Genomic DNA, 21,744 nt, shown 5'->3' on the forward strand with positions numbered 1-21,744 from the left:
CAAACCTCTCCTCTGGGCAATTGAGATGAGCTGGCTTTAACAGTTCTGCCTTTAGTTCTAGGTGAGTTTTTCTGTGCAGCTGTGCACTCAAGATGTTGGGAAACACCCTTTAAATATGTAAAATTCATTCCTGTCTTGTCATATTTTCAATTTCCACCATAGTAACTCACTGTCCCAGATCTGGGTACTGACTTGTAAGCAGAAAGTGCCCATGGCCCATTTTTGAGACCAAAGGCACCCTGAGTGCCAGAGAGCTGAGGGCTCCGTGCCTCAGTGATTCCATCTTGCTGGATTCCTTGGCCATGGAGGAGTTCCTCTCTGAATCAGTGATGTGCTGTCTGCATCCCCTCTGGCTGTGTGCTCTGTTTTCTTCCACTAACTGAAAGGAAGTCGTAGTTTCACAAGAACCTACTTGGCTTTCATTCCATAAGGAAGATAATTTGTTTTGTTTTGTTCTCTTGACTGGGTCAGCAATTATATCATAAAAAGGATACAGCTGCAGTGATTCAAATCAATTAGCCAAAACATTTATCAAGGTACTAAATGGTCCAAAATCACACAATTAGTGGTGAAGCAGTAACAGCAAGTTTGCCTTTCATCTCAGTACTTTTACAGGTTTTTGATTCAGAGAAGTAGAATAGAGTTAAATTCTTGAGCATAGGGATAACTCTCAAGAAAACCTCGAGTGACCAGTGTAGTTGTAAAATATATATTTGCCCAAGTGAATTTTCAAAACTAAGGAACACTTTGGGTAGTGGAATACTACTGCTCCCTTTCAGGGGTGGTGATGGAAGCTTTCAGGCTGCACAGCTGTAATGAGATGTGCAGATAAGCACTGTCCAGGCTTGGTGACTTTCTGCTGCAGTGCTCAGCCCAAGACAGACTGAGAATGGATCTTCTTCCTATGGAATGTTCTGCTTACATTGTGTTTGTATTCTACAGAACTACAGCCCTTAAAAATGTAGTCAAGGAGTCAGTAGGAGACCAAAAGGCAATAGATTAATTTCAAATAGGAACTAAAACCAGTTTTAAATGGTTCTGCTCCAGTGATGTCCCTTGGTCTCTTCTAATGTGTGTTGTGCAGGAGCTTGCATCTTGAAGCAGGCTGCTCTGAGGTTTGGGTCCTGTAGATTCAGGCCAATGGCTGAGCCTTTGTGGCTAAATTTAAATGCTTTTTTTTCTATCAGCCGTGACTGTTACATGGAGGTCAAGTGCCTCTGTATCAAAAAGTGTTGATAGCCTTGTGGCATGTCTTCTGCACTCAGCATAACCTAAGAATAGTGTAACTGGTCTCCTTAAGCAGCTATTCCTTTTTTTTTAGATTTTTTTTTTTTTTTACAGGTTTTACAGAGAGCCTCTATTAGCCTGTAAATTCAGCCTCCACCAAATAAGATACTGTGGAGGAAAACCTTTCAGCCCTGGGTTCTAGATGTAACAATAAGGTACTTGTTTATATGGTTTTTCAATCTACATTCAGAGATGCTAAGAGTGTAGACAGATTTCAAATGATGATTTAATTGTTTACAAGTGAGTGTTTTCTGCAGCATACAAAAGAGATGAACTAATCCCCAAAGGCTTTTTGATATAACTTGAACAGATGATTTCCTGACATTGTTATATATCCTGGTTTAAGGCAATGAATAATTAGCTATTTAAGTTAAAAAAAAAAATACCTTGAGAGCTAGATGTCAGCTGAAAAGCTGTCAGTAAATTGGGAACAGCTTTGCATGTCAAGTTGATTATAGCAATGAATAAAAGGAATTACAGGAAAATGAACCATGCAGTGTGCAGTTTTTAACTTCAGTCTCCCCACAGTTTCTCCCATCTCATTCTCCAGATTCCTAGGGTGCTTGTGATACTACCAAGCTGTGGAGTTCCCTTTCACAAAATCCTTTATTGTGGGCAAGTTTTTCCTCTTGTTTCCTCCTCTTCCTCAGTGTGCAATGACTTGAAAGTTTACGTTCAAGGATTTCCCCCCTCCAGCCCCAGGTGCCATTAATAGCATCTTTTGTCTGAGTTCCTGAAAACTGGAAAGCCACTTGCTACACAGCTTCGGTCCCAGGCAGCTGTCTGGGGTCAGGCAGGCAGCTCGGCCTCCCCTGCACATCCTGCAAGCTGCCATGTTTATCCTCCAGTAATAGAGATTATTTTATGTTTTCCAAAGTGGGTTGGATGTGACAGAGCAGTTGCTAGGTCTGAGCTGAATGTTTGTGAGATGATACTGCGTTGCAGTAAAGAGTTGTGGGGCCTTTTATGCACAGCCACAGCCAAAACCAGCCCAATGCTCTTGGTCAAAAGGGTACTGTGGACACACAAGCTAATTAGGATCTTACAAATCTGTTTCATTGAAGCAGATGGGAGTGAATTAATGTTCTTTGAATTATTCAGCTTGAAAATAAAATTGTGCATCTGTATTAAAGATATGAATTTAGATGGGCTGAAGTCCTCTGACACCTCCCAGTGTGGAGGCAGCACTGACTGCAGTGTAGGGCATGGAGATGCTTTGGCAGGAATCAAAGGACTCATGTTCATGCTCTTACATGAGCAATTGTCACTGTGCCATCTGAAGGCCAGTGCAAAATGAAGCTGCTGTAGGGCCATCTGGATGACAATTGCTGTTTACCAACACACAATACCTGTCTGATATGTGGAAGTGGCAGGTTTTGCCTCTCTGTCATCATTGTGACTGTAGTGAGCCAAAGCAGTGCTGGAAGCCTGTTCCAGAAGAGAGAGGGAGCCTCTCTTGGCAGAGGCAGATGTTCTGTTTATGCAGAGGTGGCTTACTGAAAATAGATTACAGATGGTGTGACAGCAGTGATGCACAAAAGAGGGGTTAGAGGGAAGGAAAGGAAGAAAAACATGGCAATTAAGGATGGGGGTGAGAGGTTCTTCACTGACTGTTCCCCCATTCAGGCAGTGAGCAGCAGTTGCTTTGCACTGCAATACTGCAACCCTTTCTTTTGCCTGTACGTGTTTCTTGTCATGTCATCAAATGTGTGATGTGGAGCAAGGTTTGTTTAAGAATGGTTTGAAGTCATGGGTTTGGGTACTGTTATTGTGTCTCATCTTAGTCCAACGTGTTGGCTCCAGCTCATCATTTGGAAATAAATGATCCTTTGGGGCTGCAGTGATTTTCATGGTGGTGCAGCACAAATACAGCAGCAATGTGCACCAGTGTAGGGTTCAAACCTGAGCTCCTACAGTGTATTACTAAGCACTTGGCTGTTTATGAGGGGCTTAATAGCATCACATGAATGGATTGGTAGCTAAATGAAGGATTGACAAAGCTAATCTCTGTGAGAATCCTCTTTAATGAGTTAATGAGGTGTTCTTATGGGCTCCCTACACACACAGATGCTAATGAGAGTTTTCCTAACTTACCAAGTGATGAAACTTGGATCTGCATCCAGGCTGATAATAAAAATGATGGATAGGTTCTGTTATTTGGGAAAAATATGTTTTAGTTCTGGCATGAAAACTGCAGAAGGGAGCCAAAACTGCTGTTCTACCTGCATATTCTTTATCTTTTCCTGTAGCTTATTGATAAAACTCAAAGTCTAGTGCTAAACCCTCAATACTTCCAAAGCTGAAAATCAGCAGCTGTACTTAAAAAAAGTAAATTATCTATTTCCTCCTTTAAAGATTACTGTTACCAAATTCTGTTGTTAAAAATTTCATTCAAATTTTTCAAAAAGTTGTTTGTTCAGTCAGGATTTTTTCGGTCATATCTGTTGTTTTGGGTTAGGAGTTTTTCTTTGTTTCTTTAATTTTCTCCTCCCCTGTCATAAAGATTGGAATGTAGGAAGTTCATGCAGAGGAAGTGTCTGGTCCTAAATGGATTTACCGGGGACTTTAATCCATAATCCCACAATTTTTTAAGCTATATCAGGAAGCTCATGAAAACACAACTTGGTGGGATTTAAGGCATTTGTATTATTTTTAGTGGTGGGATTTTCTTTTCCTGGCTGTTTGACTGGGAGGTCTCATACTTCCTCTTGTCAGTGCACTCCTGCATTCCTGACGTGTGCCACACATCTCGTTTGGCTCTTGGGCAGCAGGAAATTCTGTTTGTTTCAGGGTGGCCAGCAGGGAAGGAGATGTGCAGTGCTGTGAGCTCGGGGTGAGGGCGATGGATGACAGGCTGCTGTGGCGGGAGCATGCCAGCCCTGCCTGCCAAGGATCTGGGAGCAGGATCCTGGTGCTGGACGTGTCCCCTTCACCTTCCAGCAGCCTCGCACCCGTCAGACACAATCGAGCTTTAATGCAATCATCAGATTTTGTTGGCGTGCTCTTTAATCCCCGTTCCAGGTCATTAATGAATTTGTTCAATATGACCTCCCCTCAGCTCAATACAGTGCCATTTATCATTATCATTTGTTTACAGTCCTGCAGCCAGTTCTCAATTCCAGTGCTGTTCTTGCCCCTTCCCAAGTCTTTTTGAATTAATTTTTCAATTAGGATTTCGTGAGACACATGTGCTGTCCTGAAAACCAGGAAATATGACCTCCTCTGTGTTCCTTTCATCCACTGATCTCTAACTCTATCAAAGAACAAATAAAGCAATTTAATTTGTCTGGCAGGCTTTTTTCTGTATGAAGCTGTATGGGCTGCTTCTCGTTCTCTTACCCTCAAGATTTTTAGCTGGATTTTCTTAAAGCTGATTTTCCCTTGCCTTTCCCTTTCCCTCAAGAAAGACCCAGGGCTGTGTTCCCAGCCTCTTGGTGTCCTCAGTTTATTCTTTTGAAAGATCCTTCTCATGAGAATAGCAGGATGGAGAGGCTCAGGGCAGGACCCCAGCTCTGTGCCAGGCTGTGCCCCTCTCAGGGAGGGCCCTGGGTGGTTCAGGAGGGCTCAGACCTGGAGCTGCTGCTCACAGCAGCATTTGGTGACTCCCAGTGTGGCTGTCACTGAACAGCCGAGCTTTGCTCTGCTTTGAGAGCAGGGACTGCTGGGGTGTCTTTTTCTGTGTGCAGTGCCAAATCTGGTGAAAATGTGTTTTCTTTTTGTTGTTGTTGTTATTGGGGTTGTGCCAACACCACTTAAGCTGGCCCACCACCGTGTCTCTCTTTTTTCCAAGTGCTTTGATGTGGATTTCCAGCTCGATTACCTGCAACAGCTCCAAGTGCAGCGTGGAGCCCTTGTGCTCACTGGCTGATTTCTGTTCACAGCCCCCATCAGCTTTGAAACTGGCCCTGCCCTGTTCTCTTCAGCTGCTCCTTTAACTTTGGAACACATTCCTTACTGTACAGGCTTTAATTTGCTTCTGGTAACTTACTTGTCTGGAAACTTCAAATGAGCCTGATCTTTAAATTTGGTCAGGGTCTTTTTGATGATTTTTTACATGTTGTCCTGTGTCAGTTAATATTCAGGCAGATTGTTCTCATAACAGATGATGACTGGAATGGTTGGCAGACAGGACATTTTTTCCCCTATAAATGCAATGCTTATACTCTCAAGGGAATTAGTGTCTCCTTCCATGTGCTTTTTTATATAGCTGTTTAAGACACTTGGTTACTCTATAAATACAGACTCCTCCAGCTCTATTAAAATGTTGCGTAAGGACATGTGTGGTTTTTTCATTTATTTTTTTTCCTTTCCATCACTAGAACTACAAATAACTCACACCCATGAGTGTAATTACACTCAAAATCAAACCCAGGCAGTACCTCCTGGGGTGCCCTCTTGGAGGCTTCCAAAGCAGCACCTGCTGGGGAAGTGGGCATGAAGCTGTGGTTCACAGCAGCGAGGGCGTGTGGGGCTTTCGGAGATGAGCTGGGGCATGGGGAGAAAGATCTTTGTCAGCAGCATCCGGTGCACTTTGCCATCTCTAAGCAACCCACTTCTATTGATCCATTAGATTAGTGTTCCTTGTCTTTTTACACATTTGCATTTCACGCTGAAATTCGTTTGCCACCTGAAACCAGCCGTGCAGTTTGTTAGAACAACTGAACAGTGCAGCAAAGCTGTGGCTCCTGCCAGCTCTTAATAAATTATTAAGGAAAGCAGGACAGTTGACCCTTGCTGTGAGCTGGTCAGATGTATCATTCTTAAGCACAGATTTGGAAAGTGGTGTTGGAGCAGCTGTGCTGTGTTGAGGTGTCAGAGCTGAAAGATAAGTGTGCCTGGAGTTAATAAGTGAAAACATTAACTGTCTGTCCCTCATACCTGTGAGACAGCACGTCTGGCCTGGGGAGCTGACATATTCAAAATGTCAGAGCAGTGCTGGACAGCAGCATCTCAGTGACCAGGCATATTTTACAGACGTCTGGGGAAGCTCCTGCTGCTGTCAGTGTGCTGCAGTTGCTGGCCCTGGCTATGTTCACAGGTCTGTGCTCAGCTGGCTGCAGCAGATGCTTTTCAGGTGGTAAAAGACACTGAAGATAGGATTAATTCCAGCTTCATTTGTAACTGGAACAGTAATAGACAGAAGATTCAGTGAGTGGCTTAAATGTTCAGTAAGATGGTATGGATTTATTTTGGGTGATGGTTTTTATGGAGGTATTGGGGAGTTCTGGGCTATTTCTGGGCACTGACTGTTATTGTAAGCTGAGGAGTAGTAGGTGTTGCTGCAGTTTAGGTTCTGTAAATGACTACAGTCTTCTGTACAACTCCTGCAGACAAGAGAACAGTTTTATCTTTACTGAAAAGCAAGGAACTAGCAGGTCTTAGATTTGACTGATCTGCTCTTCCACTGCTGGATAAGCATGCGATTGTTTATTTGGGAGAAGACACAGACCCTCAGATTTTTGGCTTTGAAGGAGCTATACAGATTTATTTTACTAGCCAAGGATTAGAACAGTTTGTACCAAAGCCATCAGCTATTAAAGGCTGCAGTTGTTTCTGGTGGCAAAATATCCAGAGTTGGGATAGACGGGGAGGAGAGGTGGTGGGGTGGTAGCCCTGTATGTGTGGAAGTTGTAAATGTCTAGAGCCTATATTTTATACTCAGGGGTGTTGCCCAAGACAGTACTTTTATAGAGCTAATCTGCATCTTAAATTTTGGTGGGTGTCCTGGATTAAGATGTCCTTCCATTCTTTGCAGCTTCTCAGCAAACGAGTTGAGAAAATGATCTTGAGTAAATACATCTTCACCCAGCGGTTTGTGTTTAGTTAGGATCAGTTCTGCAATTTGGCCACACAAACAGTTCATTTGTCAAAATTAAGGGCTGGCAGAAGCCACGTGGGCTCATGTTGCTACTGAAGAGCAGGTTGGTTAAGCTGTGCACCAGTGAGGCTGTTGGCAGCGAGGGCAGCTTGGTGGTTTGGAGCAGCCTCTGCACACTCTGGTGGCCTGAGAGCTCACAGGAGCTGCAGGACCACCCAGCACCTCTGACTGGGATTGTTCCACATCCACATCTTGTCACTGCACTGCTACTCAGACCACCCTGGAAATGCTCACTCTTTGCAGACATTGGTGCAGCTTCTGATGGTGGGCAATGTGATGAAAGTCAGCTCTGCCAGACCATTTTCTGGGTGACTGCAGGGTTTCCTGTACCTTGCCCTGCAGCTCGTGCCCCAGGACTGGCACTGCTGGGAAGTCACTCTTCCCCAAATAAGTCAGCATGTGAGATAGCTGGTGGTGCAGAGGCAGCTGTTAATGTGACTTGTAGCTAAGGGTTACAATTAAGGTTACTGAACACTTCCTGTAATTAGAGGCTGGGTTTCAGTGCAGGGACGTGTCTGCAGGGAAACTCCATGCCTTGGTGCCCTGGCTGCTGCTCCAGGGCACTGGTGTCACCACCATCCTCAGGGTGTGTGGGAGGTTACCTGGCTTGTGGGCTTGTGCTCCCCTTCACTAGTGGAGAGGTGGCAGAAGCTCAGGGAAATAGCACTCCAGGCAGTCCCTCCAAATCCTGTTGTTTTGTTTTGCTTTTCGTTCCTGTGAACGTACAAAGGTTTTGAGCCGCATTCAAGTGTAGGATAAAAACCACAGGCTGGCAGGCTAACAAACCTCTGGGTCATAAAATGAGTCAGCAGAAGAGACAAAGTGACAGTGCCCTGGGATAGCTGTAATCCTCAACTGCAAATTGTACAAACAGCACTGCCCACACAGGGAGCTGCTGTTCCATGGTCCTGACTTGCAGGCTGCAGAGCAATTGGAGAGAACATGTGATATGTCACTTTTAGGTGAAAATACAATGTATTTTTGTCTGAACCTGTGGTCTCATGGGAAGAAGTGTTTGGTGTTGGTGCTGGCATTTGTTACTGCCACTTGCCTTCTTATCCTGTCCTAACTGCTGGTTCTTCCTTAGTATCTTCCTGCTCCTGCCTTTGCTGGCCACCTCTGCTGCACCAGCACAGTCTCTTTGCCTAGTGGCATGAGCTGACTGAAAGAACTGATTCAGTTGTAAAGTGGCATAGAACAAATCAATAAAACTAAAAAAGAACTTTACAAGCCAGTTGTTCCGTGTGTCTCAGGGTCCAGCTGCACAAAACCTGGAAAACCTGCTGCAGTGCAGGTTCTGGGGTGGGGGCACCTGTGACTGGCACTGCTGCTGGAGGCTGTTGCCTTGTGCCAAGCCGTACACAGTTCCATGCTGCCTCCAGGGTTGGAGAGGAGTGACTAGAAATGAGTGAAAATTGCTCATCAAGTGTAAAAAATCCTTTGAAGTTTCTGTCGCACTCACCAAAGCTGAACAGAGCTGCACTGGTACCAAAGGTGAGCAGTCCAGAAGTGATGGGAGGGGCAGTGAGCAGGAGGTTTGGCTGCAGGAACAGGTCCAGTGCAGCCAGCAGCACTTGGAGTCTGTGCCCTGGGCTTTCCTGCAGTCAGGCTGAGGTCATGTGTGATTAGAAGATGGAGTCACCATAGTCAAACCTGGTGTCTCTTGAAACTGCTGGGAAAACATCTTTTGTGGCATGGGGGAGAGGCATGTCTTGTGGTCAAGGCCCTAGACTTTGCAGGTTTCTCTCATATTTCCCATGTGACTTTGGAATACGTGGTTTGTCTGTACCTCAGTTCCTCCAACCCTTCCTATCCTTTAGTTTTGTTTTGGGAAAGTTGCAAAGTATTTGAAAAGATGTCTGTTTCCTTTATGGGAATGAGACATTAACCCATGATGAAAGACACGGTGGCCAAACCCCAGAGCTGAGTTGCTGTTCTCAGTGTCACCTTTCAACAGTAAACAGAGTCTTACCCTGATCAGTCCTTAGAGGTGATCAATGTGTCAGGCTGTTTATACAGCACTGTCATAGTGTTTACACTCCAATCCCACTACAGATTTCATTTGATCACAAGCACTGGAGATTAATGATTCACAGCACTTGAAAAATGGCAGTCTGAAATTTCAGATGGGATGATTGCTGTTGTCCCTGGGGTTTAGTTATCACAGCTCTTGTGGTTCCGTGTCAGGCTGCTGGAACCTGCTAGAATTAAAGTGGAACATACACAGACCAACCAGAACTTTGCCTGGAATGGTGTCAGTTATTCTGCTGTTTTTCCTGAGTGTTTCTGTGTGATAATTTGCTCTCTTGCCTTTCATTAGCAATTTATAATCAATGAGGGCAGGCAGGTTGGACAAAGCACAGAGGTTGTACCTTTAAAAAAAGAAGTGTGTGGGCTCATCCCTCACATGTGTGCTGTTCCTGGGCACGTGGTCATCAGGCCATGCACAGGAGCTGGAGGAGAGCTCTGGATTTACCAAAATATGGCATTTATTTGGCACTAGTGATAGGCAGATGATTTTAAGAACATGCCTCTTCCTGCAGTAGGAGTGAAAGTCTTTCTGACTTTGGGCTTGAATTTTAAAACTATCTTTTGCTGTTGAAAATCAAATTTGCATTTATGTCCTCCCACCGTCTTCATCCTCCTCAGTTTCCTTATTCCTTATTATTTCTCAATTTCCTTATTATTCCTTATCCCTTCCTTGCTTCAAGAGGCGAGTTGGGATGTATTCTCTGCAGTTGTATTTTGGGGACCCTCAGGCTGGCTCCAAGAGCTGTCCTGAGTGTACCTGTAACTGCACAGGTGGAGTGGGCAGCTGGGAACAGGGTAAAAGAAAACACCTCTGTGAAGGCAGAGAGGGGAATCCAGAGACAACCCAGCCATGTCCCTTTGTTCCACAGTCAGTGGAGTGCAGACTGAGAGGCAGCAATGTTGTACATTGAACTGCAGTTGGGAGAAAGGTCTGGGTTTTTCTCCATCACCAACTCTAGCAATTGTGCAAAAAAGTGTGAGCTGGGCAAGGAGTTAACCTGGATTGTTCATACTTTTGCCCATAAAAGCCAAGCTTTCTTTTTTTTTCCTCAGATGATTTGTAAGTGAATGTGACATTTGAGTGTTGTTTGTTCTAATGATGGAGCAAAACAATCCCCCTTGCAATGCTGCACAATGGTGACTGCACAAGTGAATACCACTCACCACAGCCAAATGGGGGGGGGAAATAAACAGGAAAAACTGTAGATCACAGGCATGGTGAAATAATGCCATTCAAAACCTGGTTTATATTTACAGCATTCATTGGCCAGGAAGCTTTGGAAATTAGTAATTAACATAAGAAATCCATTCTATTCAGGAAATACTGGACTGAGTTTGTCTAGCTTTTAAATAGTCTGAAGCCTTATCTCTTACAGGAATCCCCTGATCTTTCCAGGATGTTTTATACATACAGTAGCTACTTCCTCTTATGGAAATATTGTCATTTGGAAGTGAACAGTGCATGTTGAAAAAGCTTTTGTCTGTAGTCAAATTGGCACCGACTGAGAAAATCCAGATGATCTCCCAAAGGGGAGCCTGTGCAGCTGAGCTGTGCTTTGTTACAGCAGCATTTTGCTTTTTGTATTTAAACACACTTTGTATTCTGTCTGCCCCACACACCTGCTAGTGTTGTGATCCTCCTGTTATGATACAAATGTGAGTGGCACAATGGAGGACAGTGTTGTGACCAAACCAGCATTGCTTAAGAGTCCAGCTGCAAAATGGATGAGTTTATCCCAGCTAAGTCTATGTGAGTGTTGCCATCATTTGTTTTAGAGTAAGGCAGTCCAAGGACGAGAGTCCTCTCACCTCATGTCTCACCTTCAGATGATTTCTTTCCTCCTCTGGCTTAGCTGATGACATGATATTTGAATTTCATTGAGGTTTCTCAGTTTCCTTCCACTCTTGGTGTCGTTTGGCCAGTTGTCAGATAATATCTACTAGATCTGTGTCATAATGGTGCTCTGGTGCTAAATGTAGCCTTTCATCAGCCTGTTCTGAGTTAGCAGTGTGACAGAGGCAAACATGGGCTTTTTCACCTGTGCACACCGTGCTGCCTGACCCATGGCTTGCTGAGTGGAGGAAAGGTGTGTCAAGGCTTTCAAGGCCAATTTCCTCCTTAAAGTTTTTTTCCTGGATTGATAGCTTGTTTTTTCTTTAGTATATTTATACTGATTGTTTAAAGCTGCTTTATAGGCATAATTAAAGGTAAAAGGAATATGTAGTTTCTTGAAGGAAGCCCACTCTTTTTTTCCCATTCTGTTCTGTGATTTAGCCAAAGTGAGAATCACAATGGCTCCAAATTCAAAATTAGTCTCAGGAGCCTGATAATCTGATAGACAAGAATCTTCTAAACTTAAAGTGTCTAATTGAGACAGATGTGATGGGTTTGAGAGAGCATCATTGACCTGGTTCTGCTCTGTTAGGCTTTCCCATTAAACAGGATGTGGAGAGCAAGACCTTGCAGAGTATTACCTGGACCAGCAGCACTGAGGTTATAAATGTTCCTTATACTTTAAAAGCACATCCTTTAAAGATTTTGCTTGAATGCTAATCCCACAACACTAATGATGGAGTTTCCTACAGGGATGTTATCTCTTGCTAACCTTTTAATTAACAGGCTAAATAGACGATTTTGTGCTTTTGTGTTTAGCAGTTCTTTAATGAGGTTTGAATCCTCTGGCCAGGCTAAGCTAAGAGTTCAGATTTTGACACCAAGGAAGGTGCCAGACTGCAAAAAATGTGCAGTGCACTTGCATTATAATGTGCAGAACTGGAGAGAAGCTTTAATTAGGAAGTAATGTAATGGAAAACAAAATAACCACAGCTAACTGCAGCTGTTGAGAAGAAAAAATTTGCCAAGGATGTGGCCAACCCTTTCACCATCAAGTCTTGATCAACTTTCTGAAAAGGTCTTAATGCCTTGAAATGACAGGAGCACCAGTCAAATATTAGTCTGATTTCAAACCAGTCAGCTGTAATCAAGGAATTGTAAAAGAGCATCAAATCAAAGACGTGAGGGCCTGCACATGGCCCTCTGGTATGTTCCTGTTGCTGCAACTTTTTTTGCTCATCCAAATAGTGTAGAGATTCTGTAAGTTCTGTGTGATTTACAGATGTCTGGAAAAGTGGTAAATCTTAAAAGAAAATTAAAAAATAATCCTGCATCCTTCTTCAAGCAGGTTTGTTTGTTCCTGGTATCACTTTGGACCAATAACAGCTCAGAACACCTTCTTTTCCACTATTCCAGAGTAATGGCTGTTTCTGTCTGCTCTCTTTGTAGATTGAACCTCCTAGTCCCTACACCAGCTTGGAGACTCAGGTTAGTACCACCCCCACCCCACTTCTTTCTGACAAGAGATTCTCTGAAGGAGAGGGCTGGGCTGGTGTTGCCCACCATCTTTGTGGTGTTTACTGCTGGGGGTGTCCCTGGAGAGGGGGCAGGTGTAGCAGTAGCTCCTGACATGACTGACTGGCAAGGAGAGAAGCAGCTTCCTGACAGGAAGCAGCAGGTGCAGGTGGTGAGGAAGGACCTGGTGTGTGAAGCTGGGCAGCAGCAGAATTGACTTGGATGTGTTGGAAGAGAGGACACAGTCCTCAAGGCAGAGTGAGCATCCTTTCATGGTGTTCTCATTTCTTTTTTGTATTCTGCTTCCCAGCCTTTTTCCAATTCCTGCTGCTGGTGTTGCTCTCAAACACTTGTGCTGCTGATTTTTTCTTTAGACATTACAATGAAAGGTAATCAATCTGTGGAGCTGCCTGCCACCAGAAGGTCAAAGTGACAGAAGGGATTTTACAAAGTCACTGATGCTTTGATTTGTGTTTTCTAACAAGGCAGTATCATTGATTTCCATTCTTGCTGATCTTTGGGAGACAGCAAGGGCTATGGAACTTGCATACTGAAGATCAGTGTTTATTCAAAACACATTTCCAATGCCCCTGACTGACTGCATAAATATTTCTATCTTTGTCTTCTGCTGGCCTTTCTCTGGAGAAAGCTTTTGACTGTTTTGTTATTTGTTTCAACAAGCCTACTACATCTATTTTATGGACCTCACTTTAGAGCCAAGTCCTTGTGAGTCAGAACTGGCAAGGGAGGATCACACAGAATTTCTTAAACACAGTGGCATTAGAAAGTGGTATCAAAACACAGTGTATGTACTTTATTACACATCTGTGCATGCTGTTAAACTAGAAATATACAGTGATAATGAAGACTTACAATAACACTGACTTGAAATAGTGTAAGAACATGAGTTTGTGTTAGTGAAGGTGCTAGGGGAGAATGCACATGTGACTATGAGCAAGAGGACTTTTCATTTGGAGGAGAAGGAAGTGGCAAGATCATCAGCTCCAGCTGGTGGAGTGCTCCAGCTGCTGTGAATTATGGCTGAGGGGGTGCCTTCAGCTCCAATAGACCTGCTCCTTACCCTGCCCTGCCAGCCTGCATCCTCTCTGACCTGCATGGCATTCCCTCTGCTGGCCCATTAGCTCCTTGCTAAGGCTTCCAGCAAGACTGCCAGTCCCAAAGTTTCTGTATTTTCAAGGGACCTTAATATTTTTGTGGTCAGGGAAGGCAGAGATGCATTATTTAATGAATAATAAAGGTAGAAATTAAGTGTATCCTCTTATGTATTGGTATTTCTGTCAGTGTTACTGAAAGCCACATCTGCTTCTGAAGCCATCTTCTGTAGAAATCTGATTTCTTCTGATGTTGAAATAGATGACAGTCAAAACTTCTTACAGGCAATGCACTTGTATCCCACAGTGTTGTAGACTGGGGGCTGCTCACATGCAGGGGCTGAGAGCAGAAGGTGTCCTGGAGTGGGGAGGGAACAGACTGTCTCTCTGTGAGAGGCAGAAGTACATCTGGAGAACCTTCTCAGCTGAAGGTCAGGGTGCAACGTTGGTTTCTAGGGATGTGTTTCTCTTTACCTGAAGTGGTCAAAAACATTCAGATTAACAGTGGAAGTTGATGGTTTACATCCTGACTAAGAAATTAGCAGTATTAGCTGCAAGTGTCTCTGTTTTCTCTGCTGTGAAAAAGCACTTTGAGAAGAATAACATCAGCAGCTTTAACTGTTTACAGACTTGAACAGGATGTTAGCTCCTATGGTTAGTAAAGAATCTCCAAATTTGCAGGTTTCCTGCATGCATTATCCTCCTCTTTTTCTTCGGGGGCTGATGGGAGCAGAGCATTGCACTGCATTCATTTGAGTAGGCTGGTGAGCAGCTTCTCTGCTGGGTGGTTTCCTGCACAGTCTTGGCATGAATCAGCTCATTTGAGAGTTTTTCTCCACTGCCTTCTGGTTTCCTGTCTCGCCTTGGTTTGGTTGGTATTTTGAATGTTGACATTTCCAACCCATGCTGTGTTCTGGAGGCCTTCTCATGAATTTTTCATATAATTTCCCCTCCTTTCCCTGGTCTTTCAATCAGCCTTGCAGCTGTTGAAAATTTCACAGGTATGGCTGCAAGTGGCCTTCTGAAGAGAGAGTGGGTACTCCTCCAGTGTGCTCAGCTTCAGCAGATCTCTTTGGACTCCCATATAAAGACATATTTTGGTTTGTGTGCAATTGAAGAGAGGGAAGTATTGACTTGAGAGCTAAGCAAGTGTTCTCCCTGATATTTTTCCAAGAAAAAGATGCACAATTCCCTCATGTTCTCTCTTTTAGAGGCTTATCAAAGTAGTTTGTTCAAATTGGACCTGCCAAATCACACTTCTTGTACTTATCAAATAGTATAGTGGGGATGAGTGTGATTCACTTATACCTACCTGTGCTGGGACAGTGTGTCACAACTTGATACAGTCAGGTAAGTTTTTATTCTTCCTCATTTCATTTTCTTACCCCCAAGTGTGATTATATAGCTCGCAAACAACTACTCTTTAGCTTTTCTCATGTTAAGTGGGGTGTAAAAAGCTTGAATCATGTAATTTATACATTTGGTGCAACAGATTAACAACTATTTAATCATTGATGTCCAAGGGAGTGGCAAATTTATTTGCAGTGTATTGCAGATGATTCTCATCCAGGGTAAAACCCAGAAACTTGGTCTTAATTGGAAAAAAAACCATTTGAAAGCAAGCCTCCCATTTCCTATCTCTAAATCTCACTGTGGGCTAATGCCAAATCCAGATACCCATGAGGTGTTTGATAAGGTCACCTCAGGATTCTTTTGGAGGGCTCAGGCTTGTTTGCCTGCACTATCACACGAAGAGAAACTGAGCAAACTCTGGGATGAAGCAAACAGAAAGAGAATGAAAGCTGTTTTCAGCAGCTTAGATGTTTATACCTTACATCTGAAGCAGCTGTGACTGTTTGTGACTCCTTTTCTCCTGATTTCAGAAGTTATCTCCATTAATGAGATTGTGGCTGTTTCCATTTTGCACTTCCCATCCTCCATTTCACAGAAATAGCAGGAGCCAAATGGGACAGCTTTAGCAGCAGGTAGCCCAGAGATACATTTTGGGCTGGTTTTCCATTCCCTTGGAGCAGTGGAGTTTGTGACTGTCTCTGGGTTAAAGGGGTGGTCGTTGCTGTCCTTCCAAAGCTGGGGCTTTGTGCCTGTTCCAAGCTGTGTGATGGGAGCCCTGCAAGGCTGGCTGGTACAGGAGCATGGAATATTGTACCTGGCAGAGGGAAAGGGCTCTGTGCAGCAGAGGGATGATAATCAGTGCAGCTGTGGCAGCTCTTACCTCTGCCCTCACCTGTGTGAGTGAACCTTGCCCTGTGCTGGCCTTGGCCTGGCTGTGCCCAGTGAGAGCTGCTCTCTGAGGGTGCTGGGCTAAGCCTGCAGCAGGCAGATGTGCATCCTCGTGGCTGGCTGGGATGTGTTTGGTTTTGTGTCTCTTGGAACTACTTTGAGTTTTATTGTTACCTCATGTGTTAGAAACCTGGGGATTTTTTTTTCAGCTTAAGTAAATATTAGCGAAAAAACCCCATGAATCCAGGATGCTTGGAGCCTGTAGAAAAAAAATGTCTTGCAGTTTTTGTGACAAGATAATTGTGATTGGTAACACCACAAGCATGGAGTCTTTAGTAAAATCCTGTTGTGAAGATAAAGGAAACTTCCAGGGTAATTGCTTTTCAGAATGCAGATAAATATTTTTCTTCCAAAGCATTATTTTGGGGGGTGAGGAGGGATCTATGCCAGTCCATGATGTGCCAAGGCAAGTAAAGAGCTGATCTGTCTAAGGGGACATGGCCGCCAGGGAAAATTCTGCAATTTCTGGTGGTGACTGTGCACATGGTAATTGAGGATTTTGCACTCAGCTGTCAAAATGAAGAGGAAACAGCATGTTTTCCTTCCTGCTGAGGAGCATGAAAATACAAGTAGAATTCATGAGCTTCCCTCTGAAATCTTCATAAAGCAGTCCCCATAGAAGCATCCACTGCAATCAAATTGCTGAGCTGCTGTTCTCTAATAATCAGATACACTGATTTTGGCAAAGATAAGCCCAGGAACACAGTGGCTAGAAATGTCCTCATTGTTAAATCACACAGGAAAGGTTTAGGTATTTTAAGGAGAATACATCTTCAAACGTATCTGCTGAGTGTGTCCCTTTTGGGTACAGGTGGAAAATTGCCTGCAGCATCAACTGGGTATTATTTGCATTGAAGATACTGAGGTGCAATCTCATGCAGTATTTTGGGAGGTTTTAAATTCTCCTACACACACTGTGTAACTTTTGTTACCTACAATCCTTGTATGGGATTCAGCCATGGACACAGAATGGAAGCTCTTAAAGGCTTTGAACTTGCACACTCTGAACAAACTGAGAAGTACAACCTTCTTCCAATGCTGGGAAGCTCGAACTTTATATGAAACCTTTTATATGAAATCTTTTAAAAATCAAGTTAAAAAAAACCAAACAAAAAAAGGCTTACATAAAACTTTCTAATTTATGTAAGAAAAAAAAAGCACCTGTCAGCTCACAGTGACCTGGGTGCTTGTAATAATGTAATTCCTTTCTCTTGTTCTTTGCAGGCTGTTTGATATTTTCAGCATGTTTTAAGTCTGCTTGGAGCTTGTAAAAGCTGTCCCATGGACAGGGCTGAGAATGAAATCTCCTCTGTGAGAGCTGCAGCCTGGGCAAAGTTCCCAGAGCCAGCACATGCAGAAGGGAACTTCTTTGGTGGACAGGAGGGTATTTTCTACTCTTACCTGAACTCTGCAGCCACAGCTTGCTATGCATCCTTGCTCTCATTTAATTAAGCCTGAACTACAGCTTGTGTTCTCTGCATGTCAGCTCTGGGTTGGATTTCTTTTTGTTCCCAGAAGCATTCCTGAGCTGTCCAGTGGCTTGTCTGCACCTTCTGTATGCTTATTTGATAAAACTTACTTGTCTTTTCTTTAAATGGACAAGTTTTAATTGTCCCTAAGCCCATTCAAGTGTGATGAAGCTTCAGGAACATGAGGTGTTCTCATGCAGTTGTCTTTAATTATGAATATTTTTAGCAGTCCACCTACCAAAACCTTATGCTTCCAAGGTATGATTTTAAAAAATCAGGGAAATTGTGACATTTCCCAGCAGTACCCTTTTAATGTGTGCTGCATTCAAAATGCTTAGCAGCAATAGCTAAGCTTGGTGAAGGAAAGAAAATTGAGTTCTGTGCTTGTCTGTTTCTATTGTATAGGGCAGATTGGCAAAAGGGAAGATATACAAATTATAAAGTATCTAAATTATAATTAATTATAATTATTAATTATAATCAGTTGCTCTCAGAACCAAATGTGTCATTCTGATTTTGTTTCTGCTGCGCTGTAAAGCATTCTGTGCTGTTACACCCTGCACTTCAAATGACATCACAGAACAGGAAAAAAATCTTGATTTTTTTCAGAGTAATGGTTTTGGAAATAAAACATAAAATTTTAATATTTGATAGCATGAGGTCTGGCTAATTGCTTAAATGAAGCTCTAAGGCACATCTTTGCTCATAACAAATAAACAGTTGTACTAACAAAAATATTTGGAGACTAATTAAATGCTTGGGTATCTGTTTCATTCTTTGAGTGGAACAAATGTAGAAGTTGTTCTGATAAATATAACTAGAAATAAATAAATACTTCATATCTCACTGATGGCAAATACAAAATGTATTTGTGATAGTTGCAATGTTGAAGTGAAGGTTGTAAAGGATTTTAGTGCTGCTTCCTTTTCCCTGCGTGTCACTTGCTGTCAGAACATCAAAACAAGAGCTCACCTGTTATTTTCCACTCGTGTGCTGGGTGGGTCCCATTCATCCCCTGCTAGGCTGACACTGCAGAGCCTGCTGAGTCACAAGCACCCAGTGAGCACTGAGGAGAATGTGGGTTGACTTGCCAGGGTGAGGGTTGTGCAGCAGGCAGGACAGAAGGCTCTGTGCAGGTGACCTGGTTCATGTTACCCTCTGTGGGATGTTTTCTGCACAGCCTTTCTTGAAGCCTATCTAAGATGCATTTTACTCTGGGGTTGGTTTGAAATGATACTGAAACGTGGGGTCTGTTTGTGTTTTATTTCGTTTTCTGTAATAGCTACAGCTGAACACAACTGAAAAGGCTTTTGTGATGCTGCTTTTTTCCCCCCACACACACTCCTGCAATTTTCCTCAGGTTATGCTGGGAATAGACCTCAGTGGCGTAAATAGATTTTGCATAGCAAAGTGATTTAAAGTGTCAATTCCATTATTGGGATGGAGAAGCACAGCACAGAAAACAAAAATGCACCAATAATGTCTTCCAAACAATCAGATAATTATTGGATAAATACAGATGTGCACAGCTGTGTTTTACATGCAGCAGTTTCCAGATCTAGTTACAGTAATTTTGCAGCAGGGCAGCTTTGAAGTGGCTGTGCCCACTTCCATGTGCCATGCTGGGGCTGGTGTCTGTGCCTGTAATTGGCCCTGCCCCGAGTCCTGGAGCCCCCAGCACAGGGAGAGCCCACTCCTGGAGCTCTTGCTCCCAGTGCACAGGAGTGGGATGAGTTATGTGGAAGATTCTTTTGCTCACCTGCCTGGGCTGTTGCACAGATCACATAGGCATTTTTCACATTCACCTTCCTCCTCCTCCTCTGCCTTGTTTTACAGCCCTGTTGACGTGGCTGTGCAGCCCCTGGAGTCTGGCTCACTGTCAGAGCTCCCCAGTATCACTCAAGGAGGAATTAACTGGGCTGTAGGCCCATTAAAAGTCTATCAGTAGCTGGGAAATCTCACAGAGATACCGAGCTCTGTGTTACCTTCTCCTGTGTTCTGGCTTCTGACTGCAACTGGATGGGCTGTAGTGCTGAAGCCAAAGCAAGATTTAAAAGAAAAAGACACAAATGCTTGATTGTTTTGCCTTACAGCGGTGTTTATTGCCACAGTTGATGATGATGCTGAGGCAGTGGGCAATCTGTCAGTTGTCACTCCCAAAGCTGCTAGCTGGACATTTGTGGAAGTGATAAAATTTGTCTGAAAACACATTTCCATGGGAAATTAAGGATGGAAGCTAATAATCTTGGGTTACTTGAAATACTCCCTGTATTTCCTCTTCAGGAAAAAGAAACCAAGAAATGGTGGGAAATGTGTGGTTCAGTATCCTTTCCATGACTGAAAATCTTGTGCTGGCCCAGGCCAAATAGGTGATTTTTGCAGTGGAAATGGCACGTCCCACATGCACCAGCTACTCCCCCTCCCCTGCAGCACCTTTTTGTGGCATCCCAGTTGTGATGACAGAGACAGCCCTGGCTGTGAACCATCTCCTCCAGTCACACAGGCAGCCTTGCCCTCCTCTATCAGTAGTATTTCCAGCCACAGCAAGCCATGCATTAGATAAGGCTGTAGGAGCTCTTGGAAGCTGTGTCCAGTAATTGACAGAGCATCTGAATTTGAGGCTTGCCTTTCAAAGTTCCAGCCAGAGCCTGCATTACTGCCTGAGCTCAGTGCATTGTGTGTGTGTAGAGAGCTGTCAGCCTCAGAACAGGATTAGCAAAATCTGTCATGCAGCAAAAATACCGAGGTTGTGAGAGTCGTGCCTCTCACACCAGCACAGCCTGGGGCAGAGCCAGAGTGCCTCTCTGGTGTTTGGCATTCATAGCCAAAGCATTGCTTATATCCTCAGAGCAAAACAAAATCAAACACACCACCCTGCCAGGGTTTCTTCTGCCCTAGAGGAGCCCTCTCCTTGGGCTGGGACAACACAACCCCTCTGTGACCACAGCCCAGGGTGGCCTGGCCACGCTGCCCTGTGCCCCACAAGTGGCACTGAGACTTTGGAGAGTGCAGGCCATGCTGTCCCTTGCAGGACAGGTCAGTCCCCTGCCCCTTGTTGCAGGACTGTTTCTCTACTTCAAATGTGCTGCTCAACTGGAGGAAAAAATCAGCAGTTGTAAGACTGGGGGAGCCTGTGGTGGTGGCTTCTGTTAGGTAGCAAGTACCAGGGGCTACCTTTGGTAATGGGTTAGTAATTTGTAAGGCCAAGCTTGAAGTGGAGCTTCCAAGAAAGGTTTTGCTACAAGAGGTTTGATGAGCTCCTTGCTCTACTTAGAGAGTCAGCTGTAAAACATTTGTAAACCTGAAATAGTTTTTATCTTGCTGCTTATGGATAATACAATTTATTATACGTGTTATTCCATGACTCCACAAGAACCAGACAGAATTATTATTATTATTTCTTTGTTCCTGTGTCTTTTAGCATTTAATTGTGCTTTATCCTATGTAGTAAATATTATCTGCATTTCTAATTGCTTTTGACTGTCTTCTGATGTGCATTTACGTACAGCAAACAAAATATTTTCAATAAATGCTGATAATTAAATCATGAGATTAGAAGAGCAAGTACTTAGTGTCTATAAAATGACACTAAGTTAATTATTTACAAATTATCTAGATGCTAATTTGGTTGTGGTCTTCAACAGTGTTTGGTTTCTTAGTAAGCAGGAAACAAGTGATGTTTGATCACTGCTTACAGAGTGCGTCTCTGGCAGCTCAGCTTTGAACTTGTGTTGGCGCTGTTATCACCGTGCTTGCTAGCTGAACGTAGTGTCTTACAAAGGTCAAAAAGTTAGCCTTGGCTAATAGCTGGTTTGTTGGTTTTTTAAGGGCAAAAAAGCAAAAGACAGTTTAAATAACAAATGAGGTGCCAAGTCAGCCTTTTGGTAACCTTTTCTCAAGGTGTGCTGGCTGTTCCTTTGCCTATGAAAACAAGAAATGCTGTGCAAATGGGGGTCATTACCTTTTTATTTTAGGCATGAAACTGACATATTCTTCACATTCATTTTTTTTCTCTTGTTGAATAGTTTTGTGTTCTTTATAGCCCAGCCTTTCAAAACTGACACACATAAAACTGTTAATGTTTTTTATCTCGTCTTTAAATTCTGCTGTGGAGCCTAAGTTTAAACGTGCACAGGTCCCTGCTCCAGATTTCTTGTGCCAGCCAGTGCAGGAGTCCCTTTCTGGCTCTCCTGGTCCTGTGGTGGTTGGGTAGCCTGGCACAGAAAGTGCTGATGATGTGCCAGCGCTGCTCCTGTCAGTGAATTGGTGTTCGTGTGGGAGATTTAACACACAAAAACTTGGCCATTCATAAGGAAA

General features: G+C 43.6%; 1 protein-coding gene across 4 annotated transcripts in view; it reads left to right on the forward strand.

Annotated features, from left to right (window-relative positions):
• XYLT1 (xylosyltransferase 1) overlaps nucleotides 1-21,744 on the forward strand; it is a 178,841-nt gene that overhangs the window by 31,634 nt on the left and 125,463 nt on the right. For 2 of the 4 annotated variants that reach the window (XM_059861518.1, XM_059861517.1), the window contains exon 2: nucleotides 12,480-12,518. The exons of the other annotated variants lie outside the window; for them this stretch is intronic. In XM_059861518.1, coding sequence (XP_059717501.1) covers nucleotides 12,480-12,518 — 39 coding nt within the window. The remainder of the gene's footprint in view (nucleotides 1-12,479; nucleotides 12,519-21,744) is intronic. 4 annotated transcript variants of the gene reach the window in all.

This window comes from Haemorhous mexicanus, chromosome 17 (genome assembly GCF_027477595.1).
Source record: "Haemorhous mexicanus isolate bHaeMex1 chromosome 17, bHaeMex1.pri, whole genome shotgun sequence".
In the NCBI taxonomy this organism is placed as follows: Eukaryota; Metazoa; Chordata; class Aves; order Passeriformes; family Fringillidae; genus Haemorhous; species Haemorhous mexicanus.